Source organism: Lissotriton helveticus, chromosome 7 (assembly GCF_964261635.1).
Source record: "Lissotriton helveticus chromosome 7, aLisHel1.1, whole genome shotgun sequence".
Taxonomy (NCBI): domain Eukaryota; kingdom Metazoa; phylum Chordata; class Amphibia; order Caudata; family Salamandridae; genus Lissotriton; species Lissotriton helveticus.
The window spans coordinates 1,461,244,196-1,461,269,934 of NC_136068.1; the positions used below are offsets into that span (position 1 = coordinate 1,461,244,196).

A 25,739-nucleotide genomic window follows, 5' to 3' on the forward strand; every position below is an offset into this window, starting at 1 on the left:
ATGGTTTTGATGTTATAGCTTTTGATAAGCGTGATCAGAGGTCTAAGATAAAGATTAAAGAGAATAGGGCTGATTGCTGAGCCCTGGGGAACCCCATGTGGGACCAGAGTGAACGCCGACTGAAAAGGGGGAATGGAAACCGCTTGTTGTCTATCCAGGAGGAACGAGTGGAACCATTGTAATGCCGAGCCTCTTATTCCTGCCTCCGACAGTCGTTTCAGCAGGATATCGTGATTCACAGTGTCAAAGGCGGCAGACATGTCAAGCAGGATAAGGAACACTGCCTGTCTTCTGTCTGCACGCCTCTGAAGTTCGTCCATCGCTGTGATCAGGGCGGTCTCGGTTCCGTGAGTGGGCCTGAAACCAAATTGATCAGAGTCAAGGAGCTGATGTCGTTCCAGATGGGTGGAGAGAGTGTTACTAATCCAGCTTTCAACAATTTTGGCTGGGAAGGGCAGCAGTGATATGGGACGGTAGTTTTTGGAACAGTCTGGGTCAAGAGAGGGTTTTTTTAGCAGAGGGGAAACTAATGCCTGCTTCCACTGAGCAGGAACTGTTCCGGTTGCGAGAGATTGATTACAGATGGCGTGCAATGAGGGGAGGAGTTCCAACCCAAATTCTTTCCAAACTTTGTGAGGGACAGGGTCTAAAGGTGACCCAGAGGAGATCTTGCTGGCTAATTTAACAAAGGCCTCGTACGAGATAGGAGGGAACTCAAGTAGGAGTTCATTAGAGGCCAGTGGTGGCACTACTGGCTGGTTCATGGGAGAGCTCGGATTAAGATCAAGGTGAAGGGTGGAGTCCGGGGGGGCATCAAGGTCCTTAATGATGAGATCAATTTTATTTTTGAAAAACGCAGCAAGATTGTCACAAAGATCTTGAGACGGGGTGATGGTGTTTTTGGCACATTCCGGGTTGGTGATACTATTCAGTATATTGAAGATATTTCTAGAGCTGTTAGGGGAATTGCAGATCATAGAGGAGTAGTAGTCAGCTTTGGATTTTTTAATTGAGTTCTTGTATTCCCGCACTTTATTTTTCCAAAGTTCTTTGGTGGTTTCAGTGTAGTTTCGTCTCCACCTTCTCTCAGCCTGTTTACAGTTTTGCTTCATATCTTTTAGGCTGTCATTAAACCAGGGCGCAGAGTTGACGCTCCTGCATTTGCGGGTTTTTAATGGGGCATGAACATCAAGGATAGTGGTAATCTTTGAGCAAAGAGAGGAGTAATTGTCATCAATAGGTTTAAACTCGTCAAAGAGTTGATGTAAGTGAAACACTTCCCCTGTGGAGTGCAGATGAGTAAGGGCTTTCCAGTCTCTGCACTTGGTTTTATTGGGCGGCCCAGAATCTTTGGAGTAGTCACTCTTAAGGTCTAAGAAGAACTTGATAAGTGAGTGGTCTGTCCAGTCCATGGCTAGGATTTCTCCCATTGTTATTAACTGGGGACCTGCGAGCAATAGATCTAGGAGGTGTCCACCCCTGTGGGTAGGTCCTGTGACCAGCTGCGAGAGTCCAAGGCTGTCGCAGGATTTAAGGAGGTTGCGTAGACCGGAGTCGAGGCAGCCGTTATGCCACAGATTGAAGCCGCCCAGAATGAGCAGTTTGTGATGCGAAAGTGCAAAATTAGTTATAAAGTTACAGAGCGCCTGTTGATGTTGAAGGCTGAACGCACCCGGTGGCCGATAGCAGACAATCCCGGTAACAATGAATCCGGACTGAGTCTGAATAGATAGTCCTAGAAGTTCAGTTCCTTCGATCGAATCTAGAGCGCAAGACTTAATGTTACATGCTGCAGTGAAGATCACACCAACCCCTCCTCCTCTACCATTGGGTCTGGGGGTATGTAAGAATTTGAACCCAGGAGGACAGGTGAAACCCGGGTCGACCATGCAGTCAGAGCGCGTCCATGTTTCGGTCATAAAAAGGACATCGAGTTTGTGAGATTCAATGAGAAGTTGGATTTCAGTGCTATGTTTAGGCAGGGACCTAACATTCAGAAGTCCACATTTCAACAGTTTGTTATCCAGGAAATCAGCTCGAGGTAGAGCTGAGTCAAGCAAAATGAGGGTTCCTTTGTCAGCGTGCGACCTACCAAGTTGTAAAAGCATCTCTCTGGAGTAAGGAGGGCCAGAGGGGGGAGTCTTCAGGTCTGAGGGGGCAAAACATGCAGCATAGCTGGCACTGGGCGCTGCCGAGGCGCGGACGAGCGCAGACGGGCTTGCCTTAGGCGCTCCCGCTGCGCTCGTCCGCTGCGCGTCCGAAATCTGCACATGGTTTATGGATCTGTGGGAGGGGGCTGGGAGGGAGGGGGCGTGGCCTCGAAAAGGGGCGTGGTCACAGCAAGCGCCGGAAATGGCGCCAAGAGTGTCCCGGTACTAGCAGCCGTGGCAACGCTAAATCCGCTGCGCGGCGTAGTCTGGGCGAGTGAAAGTCTGCAAGCAACAGCTTTAAGGGAGCAGAGGGTAAGTGATTAAAAAACAGAGAATAATGTGACACTCAAATTTTAAAACACACAAGATTCGTGCTCCCGGCTTTCCACCTCAGGAGTATCAGTCTATCTGCCCAGGCGTTCGAAGTCAGCGCCTTTAAAGGGGCTCAGAAGGGGGCGTGGCCTCGAAAAGGGGCGTGGTCACGACAAGCGCCGGAAATGGCGCCAAGAGTGTCCCGGTACTAGCAGCCGTGGCAACGCTAAATCCGCTGCGCGGCGTAGTCTGGGCGAGTGAAAGTCTGCAAGCAACAGCTTTAAGGGAGCAGAGGGTAAGTGATTAAAAAAACAGAGAATAATGTGACACTCAAATTTTAAAACACACAAGATTCGTGCTCCCGGCTTTCCGCCTCAGGAGTATCAGTCTATCTGCCCAGGCGTTCGAAGTCAGCGCCTTTAAAGGGGCTCGGAAGGGGGCGTGGTCTCGAAAAGGGGCGTGGTCACGACAAGCGCCGGAAATGGCGCCAAGAGTGTCCCGGTACTAGCAGCCGTGCAACGCTAAATCCGCTGTGCGGCGTAGTCTGGGCGAGTGAAAGTCTGCAAGCAACAGCTTTAAGGGAGCAGAGGGTAAGTGATTAAAAAAACAGAGAATAATGTGACACTCAAATTTTAAAACACACAAGATTCGTGCTCCCGGCTTTCCGCCTCAGGAGTATCAGTCTATCTGCCCAGGCGTTCGAAATCAGCGCCTTTAAAGGGGCTCAGAAGGGGGCGTGGCCTCGAAAAGGGGCGTGGTCACGGCAAGCGCCGGAAATGGCGCCAAGAGTGTCCCGGTACTAGCAGCCGTGGCAACGCTAAATCCGCTGCGCGGCGTAGTCTGGGCGAGTGAAAGTCTGCAAGCAACAGCTTTAAGGGAGCAGAGGGTAAGTGATTAAAAAACAGAGAATAATGTGACACTCAAATTTTAAAACACACAAGATTCGTGCTCCCGGCTTTCCGCCTCAGGAGTATCAGTCTATCTGCCCAGGCGTTCGAAGTCAGCGCCTTTAAAGGGGCTCAGAAGGGGGCGTGGCCTCGAAAAGGGGCCTGGTCACGACAAGCGCCGGAAATGGCGCCAAGAGTGTCCCGGTACTAGCAGCCGTGGCAACGCTAAATCCGCTGCGCGGCGTAGTCTGGGCGAGTGAAAGTCTGCAAGCAACAGCTTTAAGGGAGCAGAGGGTAAGTGATTAAAAAAACAGAGAATAATGTGACACTCAAATTTTAAAACACACAAGATTCGTGCTCCCGGCTTTCCGCCTCAGGAGTATCAGTCTATCTGCCCAGGCGTTCGAAATCAGCGCCTTTAAAGGGGCTCAGAAGGGGGCGTGGCCTCGAAAAGGGGCGTGGTCACGGCAAGCGCCGGAAATGGCGCCAAGAGTGTCCAGGTACTAGCAGCCGTGGCAACGCTAAATCCGCTGCGCGGCGTAGTCTGGGCGAGTGAAAGTCTGCAAGCAACAGCTTTAAGGGAGCAGAGGGTAAGTGATTAAAAAACAGAGAATAATGTGACACTCAAATTTTAAAACACACAAGATTCGTGCTCCCGGCTTTCCGCCTCAGGAGTATCAGTCTCCTAAGAGAAGACCAATGCTCCTCATCCCCCAGAAGAAGGACTGGCATGTTGGATAGTATAATTGTGTAAGGCGTGGCTTCGGGCAGTAAATTTAGGGAATCACTCGGGCTCACTAAGCCGCCCTGTGGCATTCCCTGATTTTGTCGCCCTTCAAATTCCCTCCTGGGGCCAGACTTAGCTGTAGTAGTCAGTACACTACAAACATTAACGGCAGGAGCCGACACTACAGCATTTGCTCAGCGGCCAGTCTCAATGGGCAAATTTGTTGTGAGCTTCATTGCTGATCCTGGTTCGGTTAGACCGCCAGAGTTTCCATTAGGCAATGGGGGCTTCAGGGAAAGAAGGTGCTGCTCTATCTTGGGCAGTCTTAGATCAATGCCAGACAGTTTAGTAATTAAGGGATAAAGCAAGGCTGCAAATTTCTCTTCAAATTTTGCTATAATGCAATCCTCAAAATCATTAGGCATCTGTCGAATGTTAGACTGGTTGCTACCACCTGCTGAACTCAGAGTACCTGAGGCCGGTGAACAACCTTTACAACGAAACTTTTACAACGCACTACCATTACAACGCGGTCATTACAACGCAAACCATTACAACGCATTGTGCTGGGGGGCGCTATAGGATAGGGAATAAGTTTAATTTACTATCCAACACCTTCCCTAGTGTCCACGGGGACTGGTGTTGGAATAGTAAATTAAACTTTTCACTATCCAGCACCCCAAAGCGCTATGCGTTGGTAATGGATTGCGATGTAAAAACCGCGTTGTAAAGGCAGGCTTTGTAATAGCCTGCGTTGTAACGTCATACATCCCCTTAGGCCATAGCTATATGGGGACTACCCTTATTACCCCAAGCTGTCCCTCTGGTTTTAACCACTTTGCTAGCCTGGTGTGTAGTTTGAGGCAATGCACACGCTTTCCTTTTTTTGTTTGGTTTTGTGCCCTCCCCATCCTTTGTTTGCACAGATCTTTGTTGGCGCGTGATAATCTTAGCACGGGGGGGTAGAGGAGGTGGTGTATTAGATATATCATTAGGTTGGGAAGGTGAAGACTCAGAAACTACTGGCAAAGCAGAGACAGATGGTATAACTTCAATAAGTAAAGGGCCTGGTAGAAGGGCTTTGGAAGAGGCGCAGCTGGGATCTAAAGAGAGACTCCATTCCGTAAGCTCTATCTCATGTATTAAAACTGACTCGGCTGGCGTGAGAAACGCGTCCAAGGTACCTACGACTCCCGGAACACCTGCCCCCTTGCGATAACCTTTACTCATGGCAGCTTGGTAAGTTATAGAACACAAAATTATAAATATGTGGAACACTACAAAATAAAATATAAAGTCAAAAAACGACTGACCATGTCCCAAGTAGGCCAGAGAAGTTCAAAATATCACATAAAGGGGGGGTGGCCCAGCCCTGCCTCCTCCTGTCTCTAACGGGTGCCTCCTAGCTCTACCCTGTGACGTGTGAACGTGCGCCAAACAGGGAATGCTGGGAAGTGTAGTCCTGGGGGCGGGAGCAGCGTATGGTGCAGGTTTGGCGTTGAAGTCCACTCAGACCTGGTCAGGAGAGGCAGTGGCGGCAGGTAAGTCCCCAACAAAGGCAGCAAAAGAACCCCATTAGAGTTGCACAATTGCAGAGACTCCCTTTGTTTATCTTTGGTTTGTTCTTTGATCACGGGAGGCAGTTGGATTGGCGCCTTTACAGCCTTAAAGGTTTGCCCTGTAGGCCGCCATGTGTCTTGTGTCTTGGTCGTGCTTCGGGCCTTGGGCGTACTTATGCGCAATCCCCCCTGTAGTGTAGTTAATTCCGCCTCATGATGGAATTCAGGGGGGCGGTTGGCAGGGAGCTGGTGGTTCAGCAGAGCTGGCGGCAAGATGAAAGGAAAGATGAAAGATAGTGCAAGGCTTGCACGGCGTGCAAGGCAGGTCACCGTGCCTCTGCGAAACTACCAGGTACTCACACTCTCACCACCTGCTGCCTGCTCGCCTGATACCGCCGCTGGTTCAACCTGAGACGATGAAGCAATGGGCGGTCGCAGCAAGGCACGCCCTGACTCTGCTCCGGCTCGAGCCTGTGATAAGGAAGAAGGGTGCAGCTGGGGAATAAGTAACACCACTGTTTTTGCCCCAGCTGTCCAATCCTTAAAACACCTCACCACAGGTCTTTGGAGATAGGCAGGCAGTTTGAATTATATTTCTGTTCCCGCCTATCCATTGGTATACAATTCAAAGGACTGTTTCTTTTTATGAAATGTTTTGTATGTTTCAATATGCATTGTATATAGTAACCTTGCTCTTGGTGTCTTGAATTTGGAGCATCTATTGTGAATCATTTTGTCACTTGAATTAATTCTTCACTTGTATATATTGCGCACATTAATGTCTGTATGTTGATTTAACTGTTTGATAAATGTGCCTTTCATGTCATATGAAAAATCAATGAAACTAATATCAAAAAGGAAAAAAAATAATTTCTGAACAAACTTGTGGCTCACGCAGCACAGATAGGCTGGGTGGGGTCTAAATAAGTTACAAAGCAAACCTGACTAGCCACTGTGTTCTGTTTAGCGATTGTTGAGGTCCAGGCTGGTCAGTGATAGGACCCAAAACCTTCTTTTGTTGACCGGCTCGAACTTAGGCGGCCTAGGAGTGCTCGGCTCGGGCTTGCTCCAACTCCGGTGCTCTGCCTGCCCGCAACTGTCTTTGCAATGCTTGTGCCCCCTGCTCAGCTGGCCGACCGGGACCGGAAAGAACTGGTGGTGACAGCCGGGTCAGCGCCAAACCAAACCCCTGTAGCTCCGCACAGAGACAAAACGGGAGAGCGGGGAAAATTATTATTATTCAAATTCTGATTATGTATTTGCAAAATTGAAAATTGTACCTGAGTTAACCACTTGGATGCTAATGACAAGGGTAACTCGTCATGGAGTTTCCATTGATTTCAATGGAAATTACATGGAAGATTATCAGGTACCTTAGCATCCAAGTGGTTTTAAATCAAATTAAACAAGCAAAGGTTTTTGGAGAATATTTTTTGGAAATGCAAGAATTAACTCATGATTATGCGTTTAAACATAATTTGACTTGTAAAATGAGAAATAATGAGAAAGCCTTTTTGGACATGGTTGAGGAAAGGAGAAATCAGTACAAAAGAAGAGAAAAAGTAAAGCAAACTAAATCTACAATGTGGACATTTGAGGATGAAAATATAGAAGGACATAATGTGAATGTGGCTATAGAAATAGATACACCATTGTTAGGGAAATTATGTATTCGAAGAGATAAAACTGTGTATGATAACTATTTTGTGGGAGCAAGTCAATGCGAAGATACATATATTATAAAAGGGGGTTGGGGATTTAAAGGAGGTAATGGCCCAGTTAATCCTGGTATCTATTTTGTGTGTGGGAATAGAGCATATTGTAAGTTGGCCGATCACTGGTTCATGTTATGTTGGCCTGGTCTTTCCTAAAATATTCCATGTAGATAGAGGAACTAATAGAATTCACGAGATAGGTAAATCTTTAAGTCGTAGAAGAAGAGAAAGAGTGTTAGAAATAATAGGTGATGTTTTTGGAGCATTGATATTGGGTATAGCCTTTAATGCAAACAGAATTCGGAAATTGTCAACGATAGTGGATCCTTTATCAATGGATACAGCTGGTGGATTTTTAATGGTAAACGCTGAAATGGTTGCCATGGGAGCTATGGTGATGCAAAATCGACTTGCTCTTGACATAATTTTGGCAAAAGAAGGAGGAGTTTGCAGAATTTTAAAGGTACAAGATGGTTGTACTTATATTCAAGACAAAAGTCAAAACATTGAAAGATAAATTACAAATCTTACAGAGTTGCATAAAGAAATTGAACCACTGGAGGTTGATGGTGTTCTTGAGAAACTTAGTAGAATGTTTTCAGCAGTTAAAAATTGGTTTTATGAAATAGGTAGATCTATTATAGGGAAAATACTAATTCCAGTAACAATGATAATAGTAGTGACTTTAGTTTTAAGATTAGGTTGTAAACTTATAAAAAGGAGGAATATCAAAAGATCTTTAAAGGAAGTGATTGAAGAAAAACAAGAAAGGGAACGTGAAAAAGGTGATATTGAAATGGAAGAGTACAAAGAGAAACTTTACCAAGACAGAAAGAAGATAGAGGAAACTATAGTGTAACTTATACTAACTAAAAGAATTTGAAACAGGTTGAGATAAAAATTGACAACATTTTTTGAATTATTTGGTGATAAATCACCAAAGGAGGGAGTTGATGGAGCGAGGTTGGAAACAAAAAAAAACAACAAAAAAATGTGTATACCCCTTGTGAAATTGCTTCTTCATAACAGTAACATGAATTAATTGTGTGGTTTTAAAAATAACCAACATAGAATAGAATGCACACTCACAAATACATGTCGGATAATAATTTGCTTATGTTGCGAATCATAACTTACTAATTAAGTGAAGTCGCCATATTAATTGATGCGTATTTGTTATAATTTACCCAAGAATTGCATGAATGTGCTTTTAGTTTGTCTAATTGTGGCATAAATGATGGAGAATGGTGAGTAAACCATGCTTATATGTTTCTTAATTTGCTAGGTAATAACTAATTGGGTTACTTTAGAATGGGAGGGGATTAAACAGAAGGGCTATATTTTGAATATTAACGTTTATTTGTGTTTGTTTCTGTAATAGTTCCCATTGTTGTCTATGCGGCCTACTTGAAACTGGAAGTTGTCTGCGACTCCGAGTTTGCGATGATGTACGCATGCGTGACTGAACTCTAGAAAGCGAGACCAGCCTGTGCAGAAAGGGTCAAGGACAATGTGGCATGGTCCTTGAGTTGGTGCCAGCAAATTTGAATGTCAGCATCGTGTATGTGAGAAAATCAGTACAACTAACTACTTAAAGGATATTTACATTTACAAGTGGAAGAAGTTTCTAAGAGACAATTATTTTTCTATTATAACGATGATTTTGCGGAGAAGCTAACAATAAGGTGATGAGATTATACTCATCCACCCTGTGATTTGACCAATCAGAGAAGTCCAAAACCACAAAAGTTTCAATTTTTAGATAGATAAGTTAGTGAAAAAGGGTATAAAAGAGAACGTTTCGAAGTATGAAAAGATGCTTGCTTTCCGATTTTATCTTTTCACCCCGACATGCTGCCAGACTTTCCTATGGTGCAAGGACTTTGAAAAAGTGAGATCATGCTAGGAGATTTAAATCTAAAGATAAAAATGAAATAAATGGAGAATTAAGCTGGTCTTGTTGTCCATTAGTTAACTTTTACTAGTGGATCCATTAACAACAAATGGTGGGGTGTTTTAAATGTTTCTTGAAATAAAACCATGGTAATATCGACAAACTGCAGGTGTATATAGGGAAGTGTGGTGATGATTTCTAGGTATTTTATGGAGTTACGCTGCGTCAAAGGCAGCCCTTTTACTAAATTTCTAAATAGAGCAAGCCTTTAAACTACCTGTAGGCCTCTGAAGCTGGTATGTCAGTATGCCTCTGGGGCAGTTTTTTTTGATGGGCGACACAGCCAAGGCTCCACCATCGCAAAAACATTGATTCCTCGGCTTCTAAATAAGTTGTGCACTTTACAAATCTACATTATGTTATGTTATTTAAGTCTCTACCAAGACCACTGAGAAGGACGTCAATCGGCGTACTTTTCCAGCCTGCACCAAACCCAAAACTAGCAGCCATCATGAAATATCTTTCAGACAGACACCCAGGCTCTGTTGGTTCTTGGCACACCAACAGCCATGACATCATCAGATTGCAGGCTAAGAAGTTTAAAAAGAAAAATACAAGGCAGTATGCCTTTTCCATCTATGATTCCAGGATCTGAAACAACATCCCAAATGCATCAGGACCAGCCCAATCCTGCGCCAATTTAGGAAAGCCTTAAAAATCCACCTCCTTAGAGAGCACGACATAACAATACATCAACTGTCCACAACTGCTCATTGATTTTCTGTTTTACTTTCACCCTGTCCAGTATTCCGTTGCCTTTGATCTGGTATGTGCTATAGAAATACCACATGAATATGTACCTTCTTGATTAATCAAAAACCCAGAGGTAGTGAGTGACATCACACACTATTTTACCACTGATGACATCACTTGATTGATCCTTGCCTCACTCTTAGCACCTCAGTACCCTCAAATTTGCTGATGATTGGCTTTGAGAGGAGGAATCAGTGGAAATGTAGCAAGTAATCACACCTTTTAGAGTCATGTTTGCTTTATATCCCCCTGCTCTCATAATCCCAGAGTCATACACCAGGGATACTCAAGAGCAAAAGAGCAAAAAAGGAGTAGCATGTGGTACCTTTGGCTTCTCCTGAATGGCAGTCAGGTGTCAATGAGCACAGTTTCTGTCTTTTAGCATGTCATACAAGAACACAGACAGCCTGCTAATGTGATCAGGTAGGTGAGTTGCCTGGGCAAAGTCATGTGTGTTCCAGTCTGACTTTCCCCACTTGCCTAACACTGCATGAACAAGAGAAAATTACTATTGTTCCTTATACACCACTTCCTAAAGCTGCCATAAATTGATGAAAAAATGAAGCTAAACACCTAGGCCATATTTACAAATTGCTTTGTGAGCAATATGTTATTTATCAGCCTAATAAATGACAATGGACTGGTATATTTTGTGGTAGATAAATAACTTTAATCATCTCTTATTATAATTGCAACACCTGCACGGACAGGTGTTTGAGCATCCACTCGTCGTAATGAGAGAGTTAGCATGAAGCACTTTGTTAAAATATATAATATAACACATATTCAGAGATTACATGAATCTATGTCTCATAAACAATGACTTTCCCACAAATAGTAGGAAATATAGGTGGAAGAAATTTCTATGCTTGTAACATAAAGACAGTCTATTCTGTTTTCTCTACGATTTCTCTATTATAAAGCAATCTCACAGTCGCTGAGAGTACAAACATGTACAAGAGTCAATAGTAGAATGGAGATGCGTGAGGGGGCTCTGGACAATGCTAAAGATGACTAGTTGACGTCTCTTTGAGGTGTGTGCTCTGGATGGGGTGGTATCCAAGAGACGATTGTAGTTCTCCTGCACTTATTTTCACCACATTTAAGAGCATCCAAATAAACCAGCCCACACCAGGCTCCTGGACAGACCACGTGCTCATCAAGTTCTATGCACTTTCACTATCCCCAGACCAGTCCACAGAAAGTAGAACAGCATTACTGACAAGAACTGTAACACCGCTCTCAACATCTATTGACCTTAACACAGCACCATCCTCCCCAAATCCATCAAGAAATTCAAAAATTGGAACACCTCCTTCTTGGCTCCCCTCAAACACAGGAATACAACAAGATCTAGACCCGAGGCCATTTGGTGCATGGATGAAGTCAGTCTGATGAAACACCCCTGCAAAGAACTGGAGTGCAAATGGGGATGAGCCAGGACAATGCAGACAGGAGGAAGTTCAAATCCACCCTGAGACACTACTACCCAATGATTCGGACCACCAAACTTACCACTTTGGCAGAATGCATTGATAGCAGCACCAACAGAAGCAAAGAAAACTTCACCATCGTGAAGGCCCTCATCTCACTAGCGACCGCTTTCAACTTGATCACAATCTCTATCAATTCTTCAGGAACAAATTTGCCGACATTACAGCAACTTCGACCCACAGCCAGACCCGACCTCCCGATCTCATCCAAAGAACCACTGCTTACAACATGGCCCATAATCACCACAGAAGAAACAACGTCTACTGTTATGTCCATCCCCTCAGAGGCCCCATTGGAACCCTGCCCCAATCATGCCTACTCCAGAGGACTGAAACTCATCAGCTCACACCCATTATTAATGCCTCCACCTGTTCAGCAACCTTTCCAGATGCTTGGAAACACACAGCTGTCCTCCCACTGCTGAAGAAACCATTTGCAGACTATTAAACACTCATCAACTACAGACTGTTCTCCCTGCTACAATTCCCAGGCAAGAAGACCTTAGAGAAAGCCATCAACAGGTGCCTTACTGAATAACTCAGTGACCAACAACTCCTCAACACCACTCAGTTTGGTTTCAGACCTAACCACAGCATGAAAGTTGCCCTCATGGCCACTACAGATGACATCTACATGACTCTGGATGAAGGAGACACAGTGTCCCTCATACTCCTGGATCTCTCCGCAGCATTTGACATGGTCTCCCACCCCATCCTAAACAATGTCTAAACACTATTTGAATGCAAGAACACACACTTGGATGGACCTGTTCCTTCCTGAAAGGTCCCAATCAATCAGCCTGGCACTGTACACCTCGGACGACCGCAGCCTCCTCTGCCGGGTTCCACCAGGATCCTCCATGTGCCTAAATTCTTCAATGCATACATGACCTAGCCAACCTCATCCACTTTTACATTATCACTGTCCTCTCCTACACTGAAGACATGCACCTCATTCTCTCCCTCATGAACAAGATTCTCAGTACCTGGATCAATTCAATGTCTGCTTGACTGAAATTGCCCACTGGATGAACACCAACTGTCTGAAGGTAAACACTGATGAGACGAAATTGTGATCTTCAGGAAGAGCACTTCACTGTGAGACTCCAACTGGTGGCCACCAAAGCCAGGACCGACCACCACCCCAACCACCCATGACAACAACTTTAGGAATATCATTGAATGTAGACTCAACATGAAGGCCCAAGTCAACGCTGTCACCGCCTCACACTTCCATTCCCTGAAGATGCTGAAGATGCGGAAAACCGTTACACATGCCTTGGTAGCAAGCTAGCTGGACTGTGGGAACACCCCCTATGGCGTGATCAACAAAAAACTCACCAGAACGCTGCACATCATTCAGAACTCAGTGGCTAGAATCACTGTCAACATCCGACGTCACAATCACATCACACCATACCTGAAGGAGCTACACTGGATCCCAATGCAGAAATGAGCACAATTCAAACTTCTCACCCACACTATTAAGGCACTATGTAACACTGGTCCAGCATACCTCAACAATCATTTTCTTTTTTATAAATTATTTTTATTGAAGCTGGAGTTTGTCAGACATAAACATTCACATATTGCGTTATCATATCATACAAAAAACAGTAATAAAAATCTATTTTAAGAATATACATCAGAAGCACAGTCACTATAAATTCCCCACATCCTAAACCTAAACCTATTTAACATTCCATAAAAAAGTTTAGCCAGAAGCAGCATGTAATACACCACACTAAAAAAAAACTCCCCTGTAAACATTAACACAATACTCTAATGACCTGATGATCTAAAATCTCTTTCCGCCCACCGCAATATAGCAACATATTCAAACATCACCTCGGCTATTAATCAAAGTTATTCCCCCATACTTTATTTAATTTCCTAAGTCCCCACAATTCTTGCCGCATAGGTGTATTCACTTTTCTTCACCCATCTCATCTTCTGACCCCACTCCAAGTCTAACGGAATTGAGTCTGAACGCCATTTTTGCAATATCAGTGACCTTGCGATTGCCATAGCTATATATAGAAATCTAGTCATCGAATCTGTAAAAGGGAGATCTGGATCAAAGCCAAATAAAATTAATCTGTTGTTTACTTCCAGCTGTATATTACATTCTTTATCCAAATAAAGAAACACCTCTGCCCAATAAACATTGATTTTTGGGCAACAGAGCATGATATGTGACCAGTTGGCAGATGGATAATCCAAGCAACGAAAGCATTGAGAGGACTGAGGGTGTACATTTTTGCAATGGCGGCAGGGGTTCGATATAACAGCCATTTACTGAAAAATAGCATCCTGCGCCAATTTGCCCCTCTTAGCGAACTAAAATTTAGTCTATTGATGGTGGACCAAATATGGGGGGAGATTTCACAGTTCTCATGCTCTAACCATTTCCTAATGGCTTTGGGTTCAAGATCTAACCCCCTTAGAGAGGCTATATATTTCTTCCAGGCACCTGGCTTCCTATCTGATGCTATAACTAGAAGATCCTCCATCGGTTGATTTGGGGCCATAAGGGAGGTAACATTTATTTCAACAAAGTATTTATATAAAGTGCCATAGGAATTTATCAGAATAAAATCATTAACCAATAATTGACGTATTTCTTCTACGGACACCCAGTTACCATTCCTTACAAAATCTGAGATTCTAACATACCCCGCTGCCGCCCATTTTGATGCCAGGTGTGTAGGTTGTCTAACACCTCGACGGGGAAGGATTTCTTCAAATGAGGATGCTGAGTTAATCACTGGAATTGAATATTTTTTTTAAAAGCCTGACGTCGTTTATGAAGCCATTGCAAACTCTTATATCGAACCAACTTTGGTGATCCAACCATTAGCAGAGGAGAGTGAATTTGGCTCTCATTACATATAAAATTCATAAAAATATTACAAAAAAAATGTACTTGCAGTGGGGGCTTAAACCTAGATAAATATTGTGCAAAGTACGCATCATAATAACTTTTAAGATTGGGGAGTGCTAAGCCACCATAGTCCAAATCTTCATATAAAGTGCTAAGTGCTAGGCGTGTTTTTTTTTTGCCCAAATAAAGGCTGTAAACATTGACTCAACCTGAGAAAAGAAAGAGCCTGTTAAAGTGCACGGAGTTGAAGCAAAAAGAAAATTAAATAACGGTAAAACTGACATTTTAATTAAGGCCACACGTCCCACTATGGACAAAGGGAGCAGGTTCCATTGGGAGAACAGCCCTTCCACTTTCTTCATTAGAGGGACAAAGTTCAATTTATATAAATCGTCTATCAAATTGGAGAAAAATATCCCCAAGTATCTCTTTGGGTTGGAATTAAGAGAGCACTGAATATCGGGGTGCATATTTGTAGACGCCATCCCACATTGTATCACTTCTGTCTTGGCTCTGTTTATTCGGTATCCCCCTAAAGCTTCAAAGTCCTCAAACAATTTGAAGACCTTAGTTTGTACCTCTACGGCTGGCTTAATTAAAAGCATGATGTCATCTGCGTGGAGCATTGCTGGAATTGGAGGGTGGATATCAGCACAGTTCCGAATGGCTATTGCAAGGGGTTCGATAAAAAAAGCAAATAACACGGGCGACAAGGGGAACCCTTGCCTTGTGCCTCGCTTGATCTTTATCGACCCTACCACTTCGGAATTAATAATGACATTGGCCACCGCATTGTCGTACAAGCTCTGAATAAGAAGAATCAATGACCGTGGGATATTAAAAGAATGTAGAATCTGGAATAATGTCTCCCAGACCACCAGGTCAAAGGCTTTCTCAGCGTCTAATAATAGCCCGAGTGCCGGGAGCTTCTGAACCTCAAAATAGTCCAGAGCTTCTACAAGAAAGTGCGTATAGGTGGCCAATTGTCCACCAGCCAAAAACCCGTTTTGGTAGTTGTGGGTCAACTGTGGTGGTTGTCTATTAAACCTTAGAGATAACAATTTTGTGACAATTTTATAATCCGAATTCAACAACGTAATTGGACGGTACGAATTAGAGTTCATCTTATCCTTGCCTTTCTTTGGAAAGCTGACAATATTCCCCTGCCTAAAAGATTCTGGGACTAGCCCTCCCTCTACTAAAGAATTAATTAGGGCTAAAAAAAATTATGCCAATGCGTCAAAGAAAACCTTAAAAAATTCTGCGGGTAGTCCATCTGGACCACAGGCCTTACCATTCGCCAAACTCTTTACAACTTCCTCCAATTCTATCAATGAAAAAGTACTTGCCATAGATTCTTTATCGGTTTCTGACAAAGTGGGAGATGGATTTTCCCGAAGGAAATTTGCGAGTAGTTGATCATCGACCCTTCGGAGTTTGCCGTAAATAGACTCATAGTGGGACATCATAATGGCCCCAATTTTTCCTGGATCTTCCGTAGGAACTGCTGTCAAAGGGCATTTCAATGCCTTAATTTGATTTGCGGCAACCTGCTCTTTAGCTTGCCAAGCCAGCAGCCTACCAGTGAAATTGTTTTCCTCATACACTTTCTGTTGAAAGGGTTGAAAAAATATCTCATTCTGAGTGTTGTACACGGAGCAAAGCTCACGTTTGGCCTGTTCAAGATGTTTTTACTAGAGACAGAGGGATCCCTTAAAAATATCTCGTTAACGGCATGAATCTTGTCTTCAAGTTTTAACTTCTCCAGCCTAGCTTTCTTTGATATGGCCGCGTCTCTACCTATTATTAGCCCCGTACATATGCTTTGAGAGAGTCCCAAACGATATGAGGGGCAGCAGACAGAGTGTTCTGGATTAAGAATTGTCTAATCTCAGCATCCATAAACTTCACCCACTCCTTATCTGTTAGATATAACTTATTAAAGAACCAGCGTGTGGGTGACCTTTGACCTACCCCAGATGGATTTCTAGTGTCAACATAGCATGATCCAAAAATGCATTGACGAAAAATTTTTGTTGAAAAAAATCTAACCCCTGAGAGACCAAAAAAAAAATCAATACGGGAGGAAGAACAAAACCGACCAGATCCACACGTATATTTCCGTTGAGTAGGAAATACTGATCGCCATGGATCCTGTATATTTAATAAAGCTTCATAATTCTTCAGGATTTTAAGAGATCTTGGCTTTGCCTGCCTCTTCCCCTGTACTGTGGAATCTATCCGAGGATTCATCAAAATATTAAAATCCCCTCCTACAATTAGGTCTCCCGGTATTTTAGCCACTGCTAAAAAAAGTTCCTCATAAGCTTTCGGATTATCCTCAACTGGTGCATAAAAGCTGACAAATGTGAGAGGACACGGGTTTGATCTAAATGAATAGGAGGCCCAACACCACCTCCCTGATGGATCCTTTCCCGAATCAATATATTCTGCTTGTAGGCTCTTATTTATAAATATAGCGGTCCCTCGATGGGAGGCTGAAGAAGATGAAACCCCCCTACAGGCTGCCCATGTTCTAAACATGGAGAATTCAGAATTTTTTATGGTTGAGATATGGGTTTCTTGCAAAAGAATTACCCCTGGATTTTCTGTTTTTAACCATGCTTCAATTGCACGCATCTTTCTTTTGTTATTGAGCCCGTTAACATTAAAAGATATAATTTTCAAAGCTGACATATTAGCCATATATGAACACTAGTGACTCTCCTAACGACACAAATGAGAAAAATCAATAGAATATTAGCAAACAACCAGTTTCATTTTTCCCCTTTTGCAAAACACTCCCTACCCTTCTCACCCCCTTTGGCACACCACCCCGCCCCCAGAAAAGTGGTCTTCCAACCCTCCACCACACCTTCCACTTTCCCCTCCCCCCACTCAATTCGGGTGTCATGTTGTTACACCCTGGTGATCTCAACTCCAGTCCCCCCCAGAAATGTAGGCCACCTGCTCCCCTTGACACTTAACATGCTGATCTAACAATCCGAACTACTACTCAGTCTACCCGACCTAATACCTAGACAAACCATATCTATTTCATATATCTCTAGAACGGGGGGCCATATCACCTTTACCACCATCCCCGGGATTTTAAACAGGCTGAGTAAACGTATTGTCCTGGTGCTTAACTATTCTAGCCTTTAGTGTTCAGAGAAATCTCATCCAGAAGCCCCTGTGCCTCGGTTACCTCTGTGAACATAAAAAACTTCCCCTTCACCAGGACTCTCAACTTAGATTGTTGAGCGATTGACGCTTGCGCCCCCTTCACCTTGAATAATTGCAACATTTTAACAAATTCTTTGCGGCGGCGAGCCGCAGAGGCAGACATGTCAGAGAAAATTCGACATTTGCAGGTCTCATTAACCGGGAATTGCCTTTGTTGGATAGCTTTTGTTAAAACTGCCTCTTTGATGCGAAATCTGCAAAATTGATCAAAATCATCCGCGGAAGTGTTGAATTAGGAAAGGGTTGAGCTGGGACACGGTGGGCTCTTGTAATCGTGAGGTCTCCTTGAAAGTCCGGAATGACCCTTTGTTTTATGAAAGTATTAACCCAGCTCAGGGTTTGAGACCCTTCCAGACCCTCGGGTACCCCAACTAAGCAGAGATTTGATCTTCGAGAATGGTTCTCCTAGTCTTCCATTTTGCCTTCCAATGCCCGCTTACTTTCAGTGGCGATTTTGACCTCTCTCATTACAGCCGATAATTGATCCTCTAAGGCAGAGATTCGCTCCTCAGCCTCTTGAAGCTTAATAGGGAAACTCCCCATTGTATTTTCGAGTTTCTCCAACCGTAGGCTAAGGGAGGCCAATTCAGCTTTCTGAGTCCTTTTCAAGTCCCGTACCTCATCTAGGATCAAGTTGAGCATATCCTCAACACCCATTTGAAAGTCTCCCGTAGAGTCCAGTAATATATTGGAATCAGTATTGGCATTAAGGGTAGACAAAGGCAGAGGTAGAGGCAGAGGCATGGCAGAAGGCGGAGTTCTCAATTCCTCTACTGCTGCATCCTCCTGCTGGCGGGACAATAGCTGGTTTAAAGTTGTCGGGGCAGACCCATAATTCTTCCTAGAGTCGGCCTGTTGCTCACTAAGTTGCCCATGCCCTGAATTCGACAGACTGACCCCAAGCTCCCCACTTTGATTAATAGAAATACGGGCAGTCTCTTTATTTAGGTTGCGAGAGGCCAGCTGATTGGGAGAAACAGTATGGATAACACAATCCGAATTGTCTATTACCCCTTTTGGACTTGAGCTCGGACTCTCTTGTCTCACTGCCGCACCACCATTTTCTTTATCTTTCAGAGTGCTCTTAGTAATCTGAGTAGCCAAGTTAGAACTAGACGGGGAAGCTTGCAGAGTAGGTTTTTTCTAAAAACAGTGGGAATTTCTTAACCTCTGGATCGTTCATAGTGATTGGGACTTTACTTGAACCTTTACTGAAATTCTTCTCCGGGAGTATTGACTGCTGAGTGATTGCGTCTGGGCTCTCATTCTCCACTTCTCCCTCGGAGCTCTCAGCTGTAAAGTCCATAATATGAAGCGGGGGTGGTTTCTAGTCCAGCTGAGCGGGCTGCTTTCTTAGCCTCTCTTGCCTCTTTTGCTAAGAGCCGCCACGCCTTAGCCTTGGCGAGGCGAGTGTTCTGCAGCTTCCCCATCTCTGGAGTCTCCGGCATATAAATGGCCAATTGGGAGCTTATATTGCTTGGTCTGCTTGATTGTAGGGCCACCGACCAACTCGCCCCTCCATTTTATTCTCTGCCCGTTTTTTCCCCCAACCAGCTCTCAGCCTCCACTACCTCCGTCTCCAACTCCGGCTTCCCAACCCTGGCTGTGAAAGGTTGAAAAGGGTCTGCCTGCCTACCTGTTTTTCGCCCGCAGATTTTTGTTCACAATTCTATCGCTGCCTCCTCACCTCTACCTCCTCCGAATCCTCCTTTCAGGCACCGGGCACCACCTCTCCAACACTGTGCTCCGATAACTCCAATTTTGCCTGAAGGGTTCCGCGAGGGGCCAAAATGCCTTGTCTCTATTGGACCTGCTCCGCCAGCTGTGTCCGATTTCGTTAGCGCGAAACAGGCCCGCAAAGCAAATGAAAAGACGCTGTCCGAGAACTCTCCTCAGTCATCTCCGCTCTACAGAGCCGCCACGTGGAGTCCCGCCACCAACATAGCATGCCAGTATGCCCTCAAAAAACCGGGAGGACACGGACTCGGAGCAGCCAGAACGCCAGAACACTTCAGAGCAGCAAGAACGCCGTCAGCCGGAAACGCCGTCAGGTACACTCCGCTATTCCTGGGGGCAGGACCATGAGTCACCTGTGACTACCCGGAGACGTGGTTCTCCGTGGCAGTCGTCCCCGTAACTGTACTGAGTTTCAATCTACCTCAACAATCATATCTACATTCACAAACCTTCCAGACACCTTCTATGGACTGTCTCTTTCATGTGCACATCTCACACATACAGAAAAACAGATCCAGTGGTCTAACCTTCTCCTCCATCGCTCCTAAAGTGTGGAACAACCTGCCACTACACATAACAGCCTCCTCTTTACTTCTTGAATACCGCCGGAAGCTGAAGACCTGACTTTTGAGTAGTCCCATTAGGCCCTGGGTTTGATACGACTCACACCTGCTCAGCGCAAGTATTACCTCTAGGGTGATGGTATGCTCTACAAATCGAATTAACATAACATAAAATAATGTAGTGAGTGCAGAAGCTGCACTGGTTACTGGCAGCAGGATTTGTGCTGTACAATGTGTCAAGAAATGAGATATTCGTAAGCAGGTGTATGTAAGATGAGTGTAAATCTGCATAGAAAGTTGGAGACTGTGAGAAACATGGCAGGCATAAAATGTGGCATCAAGACTGTCAGGTTGTAAGAATTCATAGTATGTGACAATAGGCAAAGACAACAACTACTTTCTTAAAGTTTTGAGCAGAAAAGACAATGTGAGTTCTGGGGCTGGGAAGTTGACAGAGCAGTCCTAACATATTATATAAACAAACAGTTAATTAGTTAGTAAATTACCAGTCAGTTACCATTTTGGATGCCAGTCTTGATACAAATATCCACATTTAACTCTTGTATTCCTGTGCGGTCCGACTTCTTGCCTACAGAGACAGAATATGTTCATATACTTTATGAAGCAGATTGTGACAGCAAATATAATATCTGTAGTTTATATTCAAAAGACATCTGGTCAAACTTTTTAGTCCTTGTGAGAGGCTGTGTTGAAAAAAAACGTGCCCAGCGGGCACAATGAGTGTCTAATCATACTTTAGGTGCCCCTGAGGCACTTTGATATTAGTGAAGGGCCACAAATGCTTGTGCAACTCCTTCTATAATATGGAGTGTGCCATTCTACATTTTTATCTAGCTCAATAGTGATGAGTGGGTATTCCGCAATTTTATGGTGGTGGGGCCCCATGCAAATGAGGGTACACTTTTCCCTTACACCCATGTTATATTACGGATGCAAAGGAGCTATCGGGAGGCACAATAACTGTTTGCAACATAGAGGTAATGCACAGTCTTTTTGGAAGGGAAGTATAGGAGTCCTACGGACACTGGTGGCATCCCTCTGCAGGTGGGTTCAGTTACTCAGAGCACCTGCCTGCATCAGGATCCCTGCCCCCACTTAAAATATGAGGACGGGCAAACTGTTCCAGTCTGTAAATAGCACACCCACTTAAAGGTGTGCCACAGCACAGACCTGGGAACTGCCGCCCTTCTGTAATACAAGGCCCAGGTGATGGGTTATACGTTGGTGCATAACAGTGGCACAGGCTTAGGAAAATGCATTCGTTCAAAAATTAAAACTAGAGATTTTTAACATATGCATTTTGACAAGAAAGTAGATTTTTTTGCAGTTTTTATAAAAAAATGTATGTTACAAATATAATTCAATTCATGACATAGTTAATTGATTTGTGAGAAAAGCATTCAGGGCCAGATGTACGACCATTGGAATTTATGACTCGCAAATTGCGGCAAATTGTGAGTCGCAATTCATGGGTCGCAAATTCCAATGTACAACAGTGTCCCAGACACTGTTTGCGATTCCCAATGGGGTCGCAATTTGCATGCCTCATGAATATTAATGAGGCTGTCACAATTTGCGACCCATTTGGGAATGACTGGCACTCCCAGGGATGGTGGCCTGTTGGGGTCAGCAGACCACCATGTCTGGGACTGCTTTGTAAATAAAGCAGGTTTTTTTTTTTTTAAATGCAGCCAGTTTTCCTTAACCGCATGACCGCTGCGGCAATTTTTGCGCTACGCGGCTTTTTTTCAAAAGCCGCGTTACATGACGAGCTCAGCACGTCATCAGCGTGCGAGCGGCGCAACTCGTCATCAGCGCCGAAGGGGTTAAAGGAAAACGGGATGCATTTAAAAAATAAAAATGAAACATTTTGGTTAATTTTTTAAGGCCAGGCAGTGGTCCCTGGGATCACTGCCTGCTCTTAAAAAAATATTTGAGCATCCATTCCCAAAGGGGAAAGGGCCCCTGGGAACCCCTTTTGTTTGCGAGTGGATTACCACCCTTCTGAGGAGGTTAGTAAACTGCGAGTGTTTTGCGACCGCAAGAGTGGTTGCAAAGCATTCATACATAGGTTTTGGAGTCGCTATTAGGAGGGGACTCCTTCGGCTCGCCCCTTCCTTACAGCGAGTCGCTAACTCTATTTTGCGAGTTACTAATTGATTAGCGACTCACAAAATAGGTTTGGTACATTGGTCTGACATATTTTGCTGTCGCAAAGGGGCTAAAATGTTCTTTGCAACTGCAAAAAACGGTCGTACATCGGGCCCTCAGTCTCGTAGAAAAAGACACCGTTTGCAAATTAGACTCCTACAAGCGATGCTCCTGATTTAGAGAGTAGAAAATTAGAGCTTTGCAGAGTTTTTGATTTGGCCTTCTCATATTATTTAACTCTCAAAAAGGCCGCTTATATAAAAATATGTGACTCATTAACTGCATTGTAAACAAATCTTGTGCTGACTGTGGGACATCTGATTGTAAAGCTAATGGGGAAAGAGTAGGGTTTCAGTGAGGTTTACTTTTCTTACCCCTTGGTAACGTGGCTTAGGCAGCAAGGCTTTCTTAATAGAAATGCATGTGGTACAAATGCAACACCAAAGGAACCATAAAGTAATAAAAGACTTAATTTGTACAGCTGTTGATAGAAGTCTGTGCAATGATGCTGGGGGATGCAAGGGTCCTGATGTATGAACTTCCATTGTTTTGTTAGAGTTCTCACCATCTCATCCACCACTTTAAGAGCTTCCTTCAGGATTGTGTAGGTAACCTATAGGTTTGAATACCAGAGAGTGAACTTACAAGTTCATCCCGTTGATTTCTGTACAATACATATTGCTGAATAGTTCATAGGTAATTCCTGGTATTTATCTATACTCTACCTTAAAATGCATTATTGTCCAAGGATTGATTAGAGGTAAGGCAGTTAATGTGCACAGAACCTGAACTCCACTATGATCATCTGAAGATAAGATGCATCTGAACAGAGGGACCAATGATTACATGGGCAGAGTGCCTTTCAATTAATTGGACATACAGGCTGGACTCTACTGTGATCCCTTAGAGGTGTTGTCTTTGGCAAGAGACATGTTAGGGAGTGAAGTAGCACAGATCCTATACTGCACTTTGGTCATTCAGAAAGGCGACAGCTCTCAACCCACAGGCCAGTGACTGGATGGTGCCGATCCTATCTCTACTCTGATTCCTTAGAGACTAGGGAGCTCTGAACAGAGAGGCCAGGGTTTGAGTGAACAGGAATACAGCAGCCTGAACTTTCATTCTTTGAACTTTGACCCCCTCGACAGAGGTGAGTGATTTAAACTCATTGATCACAGTCTCATTCCTCAGAGGGGTCCTAACTTATTATATAAACAAACAGTCAATACGTTGGTAAATTAGCGAACCCAAGGATTTATCAGACAGTGTGAAGAGCCTGCACTCCATGTTGATCCCTCAATGGAGAGGCTAAGGATTGAATGGGCACAGCGACTGGAAGCCCTTATGATTTCTCAGAATGGTTCATCAGAGGCAAGTAAGTAGGCTTACATCTTGCGCTCCAGTTGTGAAACATTCAACAGATGACCCGTTTCACTGAAGAGAACCAAAAGGAAATATAAACTGCCTTCTTGAGATGTTCCGCTCCTAATGAGTTTTAAATATTTCGCGTGATTCTAAGAGGTGCGGCCATCCTAACGTGCAGATCTCCAGCCCACGCAGCCGCCATCTTGTCCCGACAGTCAGTGCTTGAAATGGAAATAAAAATACAGGTGCTCACAATCCCTGACTGCAACTAAAAATACAGGTACTTTCTCGTTGAAGGTATTTTATCCTCGTTGAGAAGTTCAAATGCTCTTCGATTTTATAGAAATGAAGATACTTAGGGGCAGATTTATGAAGGCCTTGCGCCGCCGGTGCGTCACTTTTTCCCATGTTAAAAATGACGCACCGGCGGCGCAAGGCCTTCATAAATCTGCCCCTTAGTACTTACCCATGTAAAACAGTCCCCACATTTATTTAACCAATACGTCAACGCCGCACCCTTAATTGGTCTTATCAAGCACCCTGGGGCAGTTTTTTTTAGCATAATGCCTAACGAGTTTTACATCACTATTGTGAAACCGTCAAAACTGTAAAAAAAAGGTTGGGTTTGCAGATCACAAGAAAAGCGCCTGCAAATTCCTGAAAACAGCCGATTACAACACATCTCGCCACTGCCTGTTGAGCAATCAGTGTGTCTCGTGCTAGCACATAGAACCGAGGCACGATGCATTGAACCGCTTCCTGTGGCTGTGATCACATCCCATGGTGGGCAGCGTGAGTGAGGGGGCTGTGAAACAAGCTGCGTAGTAAAGTTGAGCCGGAAACCCCCCACTCCAGCAGCTTAAGCGGTGGCTGACAAGGACCGATGGGCTGGTGAACTGGGTTCTAGTTAAACACCAGCTCGTTTTAGTTAAACACCAGCTCGTTTTTTATGCTCCTCCTCTGTGTACAGGCCTGCAGACACACTCCTTATAAAGAAGAGTGCCAGGAAATAGGATGAGGGCCATGGGCTGGCATGCACACTGCAGGAAACAATAATATAAGAATTAAAATTGGGAAAGGCACAGAGAGAGGGAAATATAGACAACAAGCATTGTCAAAGCCAATCGATCTGGTGTCTGCCGCCAGCCTTTTGGCGCTGTCATGCTTTGGCATGGTTTATATAAAACTCTATTGTTGGGGAAGCTGTGGCGCCCTTATCATGCAGAAAAAAGCTTAAAACACAAAAATGTTTGAATGAAGGGAACTGCTTTGTGTGTTGATGTGTTCTTGTGAAAGTAAAGAAGCCAACACTCATAGTGAAGTAAGTAAATGGCTGAAGTGTGCTGACCCACTGTCCCAAGAACAATGTGAATGGCACACTGTGGCAAAGTGGATTATAATTGGGGTGGATGATAATCTTCCTCAACTAATAATGTCACTATTCTTGTTAGCTCCAGTAAAGATTTCTGAGAAAGGTTTCGGTAATTTAAACCTGAGCTCTGCCCTTTGTAGAGCCTCTGCCCTTAGTAGATATGGCATACACCAGACAGGCGTAACTCAAGAAAATGTGTAAGGCATTTAAGTGTATCAAAGCAGTTAAAAACTAGAAAATAAAACTCAATAAAAACCTTACTCCAATTTATAAAAATTTAGAATATTTTAATGTTCAAAAAGAGACCAAAACAACATAAAGTTAATAGGGGTACCTGAGAAATGAATTTTAAAAGGTTGAATTAAATTTTGGAGCCAAAAAAGCAGAAAGCGTTAATCATGGGCAACTTGTCGTGCTAGACCGTTATAAGGTCAAACATAAAGGCCAACTGCGATGTAGCGCAGGTCGAACCATGTGAAAGAGTTACATTCATACGTAGAAATTTTTCCAGGGCCATGGTGGTCCCTGATGAGTTGTTGGTGTAGCAAGCTGGAAGCTGGAGCCGAGTTGAAGTTCAACTACAGCGGTTTGACGAGGCTGGAAAGCTCCATGTTAATGAAGTCCAGCATTCATGCCCAGGAAAAACTCGACTTCGATTGGCTTCGACTCGGTGTTGCTCTCGGTGATGCCCTCTTTGTTCGGACTTAGAATCTTTTCTGAAAGTCATGTCTCTTTTAGTGGTGCGGACCAGCAGGTTGAATCCTAGCAGCAATATTGCCACACTTATCTAAGACCTAAGTACCTTAGGGACACTATGTAGGATTGAGGACTCACCCCAATAAAAGCCACA

General features: G+C 44.1%; 1 protein-coding gene across 1 annotated transcript in view; it reads right to left on the reverse strand.

Moving 5' to 3' along the window:
* The window catches only part of LOC144770367 (CD209 antigen-like protein C), a 218,353-nt gene that overhangs the window by 159,950 nt on the left and 32,664 nt on the right, over positions 1–25,739 (reverse strand). The window contains exon 3 of the mRNA XM_078654833.1: positions 20,498–20,569. Coding sequence (XP_078510959.1) covers positions 20,498–20,569 — 72 coding nt within the window. The remainder of the gene's footprint in view (positions 1–20,497; positions 20,570–25,739) is intronic.